The sequence below is a fragment of the Cajanus cajan genome, chromosome 7 (assembly GCF_000230855.2).
Source record: "Cajanus cajan strain Asha chromosome 7, NIPB_CcT2T_4, whole genome shotgun sequence".
NCBI lineage: Eukaryota > Viridiplantae > Streptophyta > Magnoliopsida > Fabales > Fabaceae > Cajanus > Cajanus cajan.
Window position 1 is genome coordinate 26586918 of NC_138523.1, and position 10799 is coordinate 26597716.

The following is a 10799-nucleotide window of genomic DNA, read 5'->3' on the forward strand; positions in this document are numbered from 1 at the left end:
CCCTAGGCCCACAAGATCAAGATTGGCCCTAGCCACTACTTATTGATATTTATGTTGCATGAAAAGGGGAATGATTTGATAAGGATTAAATACTTAGAATAATTTTGGTCAAGTTGTTAGAAATCTCAAAAAAAATTGTTCGAGAATTTGGCAATAACATCGAAAGGACAGTTACAATTTTTTGAGCATTTTGACAATTATCTTGAACTCTTGATAAAATTTTTCAAGAAACATGACTATTTTCGTAGCAGTTACTTACAGATGAAGAAAAAAGTTATTGCATTTTAGACATGTAACAAAATTGACCCATGTCAATATTTTGTAATAGACTAGGTAGTTTCTATACACATGGCAAAATCTTAGATTTTGACCCTTAAATTAAAAATTATATAAAATAGGGAACTTAAACTATTTTTTTTTTTGTGATTACATCTCAAACTACACTCCAAACGCCATTCCCATGCACACATATGGCTTCAGGTTCCTAGAAAACTTTGTGTGTAACTTACTAAGTAGAGTAATCTTTCTTTTTGAATTTCATCTTTCTATAACTTTTTTTTCTTTCAATAACTCTTAAAGATTGATAAGTTGGAAAAAAAATTCACCACTTTAAATTAAAAAAAAAAATTGAGGATAAGAATAGAGAGAGATTTCTCTCACAAAGCTTAAAGTTTCATTTTGAAATGAGTAAAAAAAACTCATTACAAAGTCATGATTTAACCTATTTACAAGGACCTAAAATTCAATAAAACTCATTCTAAAGAGGCTCACTAAATAAAATAGTATTAATTACAAACTAAATTACCTCCTAAGAAGCTCAATAAAGGTCTAACAATATACTAATTGAAAAAACCACATAAAAGACCAAATAAAGGCCCAAATTACAAATGAAATGGGTAACAAAAATCCAAATAAAAAATATGCCTAATCAATTAATTCTCCTCAAGCTTTTCTATGTGCAACCTTTGGTAGATCTCCATCATCTTATTTTCATATGACTTTTTCTTTTGTGTATGACTCCATTTTATTGTCATTCATTCAGTTTCGATAACCCCTTCTTTTAAATGTTTATCTATGTTAATCTACATGTTTATATTTTAGTCTAATATATAAAATCAACAAAAAATTATAAAAAAAATAATACTATATGCTATATGTGTTCATGATCAATTAATATATTTTAATCAAAAACCCAAAAATCATAGGTGTTTTATATAATCAATGTATTATGTTAATATAATATGTTTATCAATGTCAAAATATATGTTTTTACTCATGTTCAATCTCGTTTTATAGAAAATAAATTAAAAATAAAGATATTTCTTATAGTAAGCTGTAATTGTTAAAGTTTATGTACTTATATATGTTTGTTATTGTTTTTATCGAATTATATCTGCTATATGATTTTGTATTACTCTTAATTAAGTTATATGTTTTCTTTTGTCTTATACTTAATCCTTATCTAAATACTCACACAATTTATAGACACAAAGACGTACCATTTCAATTCAAGTAATTTACATTTTTTTTGTAATCCCTTTCTCCATACTTCTTCTCTAAACTTAATTTTTCATTTTATTCTCTGAGCTATTGATTTATTTACATTTGTGGGATTTGGTTCTCCCTTAATTTTTTCTCCACACCCTTACTATTATATTTCTACAAAATCTCTCTCTTCCTACTTTTTCTTTCTCGAAACTCATACTTTAATTATTTTCCCATTTCTTAAAGTCTTAATCACATACAAATTTTACACAAGTTGAAAATAAAGTACTACTAGTTCAAATAAAAATAATTCACATTCTTTCAAAAGATTCAAGTCATACTAAATAAATTATTTGTATCTGATTCTCCAAATCATGTTTAATATTTGTTTTATTAAAATCACTCCTTATTAAAATAAAAAAAATCATTATTTATTTGAACATGTATGCTTATTTTAAGTTTGCATGTTCAATAGTAGTGATTTTAAATTTTTATAATTTATTTTACATAGAATTTATCCTTATTAACTTATTAGTCTATTTAGGAGTAGGTTAAACATATCTCAAAAATCTTTTAATAGACTAATAAACCATGTTAAAATTTAATTTTGAAAAAAAGTCATATAAGTCTAGAAAGAAATAATCTTATAAAAGATAATAAGTAAGGTTTAGGCCTTAACATATTTAAACAATGCAAGCATATTTAAGCAAAGTCTTGTTGATTCAATCTATTATTACCATCAAACATTAACTTATATTTAAGGTAAAAAAAAAATACATGTGTCCTAAATTTTAAAATTAAGATTAATTTAATTTTAAATCGAAATAAGAATAACTTTACGCTCATAAGCTTTTGAAACATAAGGTTTCTCACTAGAAAATAGAGTTGTCAAATAGAGCTAACAAAGGTTTATCCGATTTGTAAAGAGTTGAGTCATCTTAAAAGAATAGCAATTCAAATCTTGCCGATGTAAAGACTTTGTTAATGAGTAATTTATAAGCACCTCTATAAGCGCTCAGACTCTTGAGGTCTACCCTTACCTTGGTATGCCTAAGAGGCCCAATTCACCTAAACTTTTATCTACCAACAAATTTTAAAAGTCAACCATTAAATCATGTCAGATTGACTCAAATTATTTTTAGAATATTTAAAAGCCAATCGAACCAAATTTGACAACTCTACTACAATCCCATTGAAGTATTGAATATTAAAATGTTTATGGTAGATTCTATCTATAGGCAAACTATTGATCAAATAGATTATTGTTAGTTATTTTCCCCTTATTCTTCTTCTACTTCTCTAAGTACTAACTTCTATGTGATATAATTTCCTAATCAAAACTTCTTTATACATCTAATCCACCAAATACAAAATTCCACCATCTTTTCTACAAGTGATAATTTTATGTAACCTTCTTTATATATATAAATCTTTTTTCCAAGAAATGTTATGTATTTAGATGGAAAACTTTACTAAAGTAACTCAATTTTTTGAAAAATTTCAAATGCTTTGGAGTGAATTTGCTTAAATTAAAAATTTATTTAAAAAAATTGAAATTCTTCCAAAAAAATATGAATTTGAAATTCTTTTTTCTCTTTTTCCTCCTACCTTCCTCTCATCTATTTTAATGTTGATGTAAAAAATATTCATAATATTTTTTAATTATTGAATATATATATATATATATATATATATATATATATATATATGTGTGTGTGTGTGTTTAAAATCAATTTGTATATATATATATATATATGTGTGTGTGTTTGTGTGTATTTAAAATCAATTTGTTTTAACTAAACTAATAAACTAAAATTTAAAAAATTTTGAATTGACTTGCTAAAATAAAATATTTTAAAAAAATGATGAAAATTAAATTAAGGTAATTCAAATTTTAAGAATTTCAAATTTCTTAAGTCAACCCTTATATATAAAACATAAACAACTATCTTGAAAGTGCTTTTAGAGATTTTTCTTTGACAAGAAGGTTTGTAAAAATTTTCTCAACTTCATATCTAATTCGGTTTTTTTATCATAATTATTCATGAATTAAATTTTAATATTTTTAAAATAAATTATCAATAAATAAAAAAATAGTCTTGTGTTTCAATATAAATTATTTATGATAAATCTAAAATATCATTTATATATTTAAAAATATAAACCTTTTCAAAATTTAAATATAATTTATATATTTAAACATAATATTTATTTATATACATAATATATTTTAAATTTTAGTTATTATATATAATAAACATTTAACTTGTGCATTGCACAAACTAAAATACTAATATTTAAAATTCTTCATCCAAACACTATTAACTTTTTTCTTAGTATATTTGCTTAATTTTATCTTTGTCCAATTTATCCACTCAATAAATGCCATATTTTTTTAATTATAATATTAGTATAAAATATCTACTGTCAAAAGTAATAACTAATATCTATCATGAACATATACAAAATAGATATTCTCTTCCTAACTTAATATATTCATATTTAAAACTAAGATTCAAATCCTAAGCAACTTGATTAAAAAACCACAAGTTACTACCGCTTGTACTAACTAAATATCGGTAATCAATGCAATGCTATAATTTCAAGGAATCAAAAACAAACTCTTTTGAGGCCTACCCTTTCACTAATAAAGTTCGGAGATCCTATTCAGCTAACCTTTTTAATACCGGGAAAAAAAATCCTTTTAAAATTACTATCCATTGTCAAGGAACAAAGTGGTATCAATGAGCAACAGACAACCTTTAGACTTGTCGCCGTATGCTAGACGCTTTAACTTTAGTTTCTAGCATATTCCTTGCATTCAGTCAAAATATTCTTTGCATATACCACATGCAATGCATGGCACAACACGAACTGATACTTCGTAACATTATTCACCAGTGAATCCGGGTACGTCGCCTTCAAACTTTTCATTGCCTTGTTTTTTATGGGTTGCATTTGTTTCTGTCGCTAGTGGTCCCCAAGATTTTTAGCAACTCACTTGGATATCTTGCCTCGCATGGGAAACATTGGACTTGTTGCCTAGGTTCTCACATCATCCTTACTTGAAATTGAAAAGTAATACCAATAATAAGCCTAAGAAAAATTGCACCCAGTAGTATCTTCTGCTTGTAAAACCAATTAAGACACAACTGCAGAATGACCGAGTACCAAAAGTTATTTCATTCGGTAAGAGTTATCAGCGCACGTTTCCTTGGCATTGTCAAAGCTGTTTTTTGTCAGAAATAAACAGGTAATGTAAATAAAAAATAAGAAGAAGAAGAAGAAGAAGAAGAAGAAAAAGTAAGTTTTCTTCATATGTTTTGCACTGCCACAATCTACCTAAAGGATTGATCATCATCGGAGCAAATTTGTCCTCCTCATGCTCCAAGGCCACTAGACAAAAGAGTGTTGATCTCTCCAATTATATTAACTGGTCTTCCATCAAACATGGATGAAAGTGTACTTTCACAGAGTTTTTTCAGCTCCTTTGTTTTTGCCATAGACGCATCCTGCAATTCACTCAATAGTTAATCTGTCTTCTCTAAAAGAACATGGAGCAGATTGAAAAGGAGGGCAGGGAGAGGATGGGGGTATAACATGTAAAGTTCAGTTGTCAACAGATACATATGGAACATAGTTTTTTTCCGCATGGGTAGCAAACAATTAAGTATGATGAGAAAGAAGGATTATATTTATGTTGCTTAACAAAAAATGTAAAAATAAAATGGAAGGACCGAAGCAATATACTGATCTCTCTCTCCTGGTTGAAGAAAAACTGAAAGCGAAAAATGAAAAAGATGTAACATTGTTCTGTTCTTGTAAAAAACCATTTGATCCCAAATTTTTGTCTTGCTAAAAAAATAAGGGAAAATCATTGATGCTACAAAACAATTTTGCATCTGGATAATGATGCCCACTCTCACCTTACCTCCACAAGTCTGCTAACTATCTGATATGCAAGATTTATGTACTCATTTGTTCCTTGGCTTGATCAAAAAAATTAATCTCACTCCAGAAAGAAAATCACAACAGAGAACTTACATGTTTGATGGTGCTTCTTTTGGGATAAACAGATTTTCTTTCCAAAAATTTTCTCAGGAAATTGATAAAATAAAGTGATTATTTATTTAAAATAAACTTAACTACAGACACTATTTGAACAAATGGTAGACAAGACTCCTGACTTAAGACAAAATCCATTATAAGATTATCCTATCCCATTATTCTTTTTTTATTTATTTATTTATCTTTTCTGGGACTTGCAAATTGCGATGTTTTGACATCACATATTCAATATATGATAACCTAGAATTTTCAATACTCAAAAAATTATTTTAAAAAAAACTCATTAGAACAGTAACTGGTTGCCAAAATAGAATTATGAACTTGTTACTATTTACCAGAATAAAGTTTATCTAGTAATAGTTCGAACTAGCGTAGGGATCAAATGTCACTTCTTTTGCAACACAAACAACAGAGACAAAGGGGGGAAGAGAAAATGGAGGGTTTATCTTACAAATTTGAAAATCAGTCGAACACTAGCAATTCTCTACACTCAAGAATAGCAAGCACACATTGGTAGAACTTACTTGCTTTGACCATGATGAAGATAAAGAATTTTGCAGTTCCATACGTTTAGCAGCCAAGTCCTTCAACCCCTCTTTTAACTTGACTTCATGATGTTTCTTTTCCTCTAATGAATTGACTAGTCTGTCTAGAAATCTGAAATTTGGTCCAACACCAAACTCAATTAATACAAAAATCAGGCACAATAGGAATCCTACTCAATAAAGAAAAGCCAAATAAAGCATTTGACATGATAAATGCTGTTAGCATACTTAAAGTGGATTGGGTGAGTAACTTCAATCTAACAAGTATAATGTAAACAGAAACAGGAAAAAATGCAAGTCCTTCACCCCAAACATTTTAGCATTGTGAAAGATGTAGAAAAGAGAAAAGCATGCATTAACATGTCATTCCGAACTTTAGCTTTTCAAATTACACAGTAATACAGAAATAGACAAGTTGAAATTCACCAAAAATCATCATCTTAGTACACTGTATAATAAATCAATTAGAAGCCTTCAACTATTTCTTTTGTTAATTGTTATGCAAGCCAAACATTCCAAATTTCAAAACAAACTAAATCCAATCCAACAATGGCTCAACCTAAATCATCTTGTCTTGGTTTTGTTTGAAACATAAATCAGTTCTCCTTCAAGGTCACAACTATCATTTCCTGTTAATAATATGTAAGTACATAATTTGTAACTTCTTATATTAGTTTATGTTTTCGAAGGTAAACTTCAACTTCATCTAGTCAACCTAAAATTGCAAAACACAGAAAATATCTGGTACAGTGCGGTACTCTCTGAATGTGTGATGGAAACCCCAAAAAATGGGTGGGTATTATTATTGCAGATAAAAAAATAGAGATTGGCAGATTAATCTACTGCCTCCCTCTCCCAGAGCACCGACTCCGATTACAATCCAATAAAATTTCTCCAATAAATGCCCTCTTTCTCAAGCTACTCTGTATTTATTATCATCTCCCTCAATTAACACCCTAAAATTGATAAAAGAAGATAAATCCTAAAGATAATTTATGATAACATAATCCTAAAGATAAGCTGTGAAAATAAATTCAAATAACATAATCCTAAGGATAAAATACGATAACATAATTCAAATAACATCATCATAAATTAGATTTGCTACTTTGAATTGGGTTCTATCAAAGTGCATCTCCAAAGCATGGAATTTCAGGTATAAAAAATAAAGCATCACCTTTTGGAGTTGAGAATCATAATAAGATCCCTTGTCTTCCTATTTGTCAGTAAAGAAATTGCCAAAGAAATATCACTCTGCATTGTTTCCATAGCATCAGCAGCATACTGCTGCAGTACAAAGGGAGCAACTGCCTGGACTTGATTTTGAAGGGACATAGTTTCTTCATTCCTCAATTCAGCCAACCGTTGATTTAAAAAGGATTTCATCTGATAGCACATAGAATCATAACAAAGTTTAAGATTTATTCGGAAAATAAGAATGGAAACAGATAAATCGATACAGGACAGGCAACTGTTTACTAGTAAGAAAAATAACATAAGATGTAAACAAAATTTGCTAGAATTATGTTTCTTTCTCTTTCTAGGAGTGTAATATGATATTTGAAATTATATTACCATAAACAAAAAAAATATATCAGAGTAACAACTGATAACTAAGATGGATATTATATACCTCATATAGATCATCAAGAATCTTATTTCTGTACTCTGTATTTAAAAGCTGGCTCCTTTCTTCCTTGTTTTCTGTCAATTGAGATAAGGCATCCGGAAAAGAAGTCTGATTCTCCAGCACTACAGCTGGGGCATTATCATCATCAATGACATCAACCTGAGGAGTATCCACACTAATATCCCAAGATATATCTGCATGCGAGCCTAGTTCTTGGTTTGATATTGTTGGATCAGATCCAATATCAGAGGCATTAATGATTTCATAAGGACCCAATCCATTACCACTCTCCTCCGTTTCTTCTACGGTTCCAATGTCCCAATCAATTTGTGAACTCTCAACAGAAATATCCCAGTCAATGTCAGGCACAGCAATTTCAGCATTGCTTGTTGCAGGATTCAATTCATTTTTGCTTGAGTGAACATTAACATCATTAATAATCTCAGAGTCAACAGCAACATTTAAAGATGGGGGATTTTCATGCATATTCTTCAAGTTTAGTAGTACATCTCCCAAAGACCTCTGCAGTCATAATTTTCATCTTAAATAACGTATATACTGAACCATGTCAATTCTAATCCCTCCCTTGTAAGGATGTCATTCAGAAAGTGTTGCAAGAATACATGAAGTATTAATAAGAATTAAGAACTAAAAAATAAATAAGAGTTCCAGTTTTTCCTTACATCCTTTTCAGTGTGAGCATCCCTCACAAAATTGGAATAATATTCAACTGCCCGTGACATGTTGTCACTGTTTACAACATCTAAAATTGTGCTAAATGTGCTGGGAAGTAATTTTGCCGTCTCCAAAAGTTCTACTCTGACATTTTTCCCCTGCAAAACAATATAATCATAACCCACTTGTAAAAGGAGAAAAAAAAAAAAAACTCAACACAGCATAACAACAACAGAAGTTCTATCCCACTATGTGAGGTTGGTTATATGAATCAGGCAACACTGACTTGTTTTCTCAGATATTCACCATAGAATCCCTTTTAACACAGCTAAATAAATTGATTTCTACACACCACAAACACCCCCAAAAAATGCACACCTGTAAGCCAAGCTCCTGACAAGCTTCAACATATTTGGTAGCCGAAAGGGCGGCACTTCTTTTTATATCAGCCTCTTTGCGATCTAGCTCTAACAGCTGCTGTTGAATCTTCTGCACCTGTTTCTTCTGGTAAGGGCTTCACAATGAAAACAAATTCTCAGCAACAAAAAATCAAACCCTTAAACACCACCTGTTTTTCTGCATGGAAACCAATAGATCACAATGCTCACATTTCGTAGCTCACATTCTGAATCAGAATCTGTGCTGCCTCACCAAGGAAAACATGATCCTTCTCAAAAGACCGTATGATTGCTTCCCATGCACCCTACCCAAAATAATAACAGCCACACTTAATAATAAGGATTATAGCATACATAAGCACATAGCATGAATGATTATAGTGCACATTTTGTTTAAGGAAAAAAACTTAAATATAGAACCTATTTAGATACAAGCTTAATAGAGTTTTATCTAGATAATCGGCATAGTAAAAGCTTGCATCAAATATCAACATAAATTAAGAAAGTATAACTCAAATTTTGATCGATAATACCGTATCTAAATTTTGTCCTTTAATTTACTTATTTTGAAGAGTATCTTACCGCAGAACCTGATAAGCGACCAAATATGTTCCTGCTTTCCGAAGTAGACTTCATAAGAATATCATATATCTGTTTAGCCTCCAAGTACCCAATCCCTGAAAAATAGCATTGCCACTTTGTTCATAACAATTATCCAATTTAACTTACCCACCAAAATTTATATTTACAATTTACAATCAGTGAACAAATAGTAACAGTAATAATAACAATAAATTAATAATACACTTCGATCAACATAAAATTTTGAACCTTCGGGGTCTAGGGTTTGGAAAAAGGGATCAGAATCCTTGGGGAGGGAGGAGAATTCCTTGGAAATTCGAGCCCTGATCGCCGCCACGCGCTTGCGCCAATCCGCGGGTACTCGCTTGCGATCGACCAACCATTCTGCAAAGGTCGCAAATTCAAATTCAGAAACCGAGAAAATTAAAAATTAAAAAAAAAAATTGGTGAGAGAAAAGAAAAATTGGGACCTCCGAGACGAGAGAAAGTGATGTCGATGGGGAGGTTGCGAACGTCATTGGGATTCTGCATTGCGAATGAATGAGTGAAAGTGAATCGAGGGATCGCAATTCGCAAGTCAATAACAAACGCTGCTTCGTTCGTTGTCTTCTTTGGGGATTCAGGTTTCGATTTTGCAGCACGAGACTCGCAAATTCAACGTTTCGTAATGAAATTTTAATGCTATCGTGTATGGATGCAAATTCCACCCAGTTTCAACTGTCCGAGTGTGTGTGTGGTTGAATTGCTACAAGTTGATTCATTTGAATGAAGAGTTTCGTGATGTAATCTCACAAGTAACAACGCTTTGGTTAAAATTTTCTTTATTTCCTTTTTTATCAAACTAAATTAGAATAATTATTTGTAAAAGAGCTGATTTATGTAGATTCTTATATTAATTATTTTATATTTAAATATATCTTCTTTTAATTTAATAAAATTTATTAGTTTGAAACTCTTTAAAAGACATGTACTATAATTAATTATAAAAGTGAAGAATATTAATTAAGAGAGAAAAATAATATATGTGATGTATTTTAATTAATTAAAAAAAATGTGAGTATTAACTATAAGAGGAAAATAATAAAAAGGTAGTTTGAGAAAAATTATAAAAATAAAATGAGTTTATTGTTATCAACTATATTAGTTAATTTTTTTAATCATGATGAATTACTTATTTAGGTTTTATATATAGGAATGATATATTATTAAAATCATACAATTTTGACAAATATTATCACTAAATCATGAAAAGTTTATTAAATAAGATATATAATTTCAACTAAAAAAAATATTTTTTTTAATTCATCAAAATTACAATGCAAAAAATAGAGTTTAAACTTACGACCTTGTGCATACTACCCTAACTCTTTCACTATTAAGCTAGTCTTAGTAATTCATAAAATGATTATTAGATAA

General features: G+C 29.5%; 1 protein-coding gene across 2 annotated transcripts; it reads right to left on the reverse strand.

The window, feature by feature from the left end:
• Positions 1–4162: 4162 nt before the first annotated feature.
• LOC109793026 (CDK5RAP3 protein homolog) lies at positions 4163–10174 on the reverse strand. 2 transcript variants are annotated; one of them, XM_020352490.3, is made up of 11 exons: positions 9854–10174; positions 9633–9767; positions 9384–9478; positions 9012–9106; positions 8782–8917; positions 8412–8561; positions 7732–8250; positions 7276–7484; positions 6078–6210; positions 4828–4997; positions 4163–4714 (listed from the first exon to the last, which is right to left on the reverse strand). In XM_020352490.3, the coding sequence occupies exons 1-10, from the start codon at positions 9912–9914 to the stop codon at positions 4866–4868; spliced, it is 1665 nt and encodes a 554-aa protein (XP_020208079.2). In that variant the 5' UTR covers positions 9915–10174; the 3' UTR covers positions 4163–4714; positions 4828–4865. The 2 variants fall into 2 exon arrangements, with proteins under 2 accessions (XP_020208079.2, XP_020208078.2); XM_020352489.3 differs by having other exon boundaries at positions 4163–4997.
• Positions 10175–10799: the final 625 nt, after the last annotated feature.

Bases quoted from the DNA above. Each gene is read 5' to 3' on its own strand.
- LOC109793026 (XM_020352490.3), bottom strand. From the start codon at position 9,914: ATGCAGAATCCCAATGACGTTCGCAACCTCCCCATCGACATCACTTTC. The intron at 8,918-9,011 runs GTGAGCATTGTG...TTCATTGTGAAG, and splicing joins CAGAATGTGAGCTACGAAAT to CCCTTACCAGAAGAAACAGG. The intron at 8,251-8,411 runs GTAAGGAAAAAC...TTATGACTGCAG, and splicing joins ATGCTCACACTGAAAAGGAT to AGGTCTTTGGGAGATGTACT.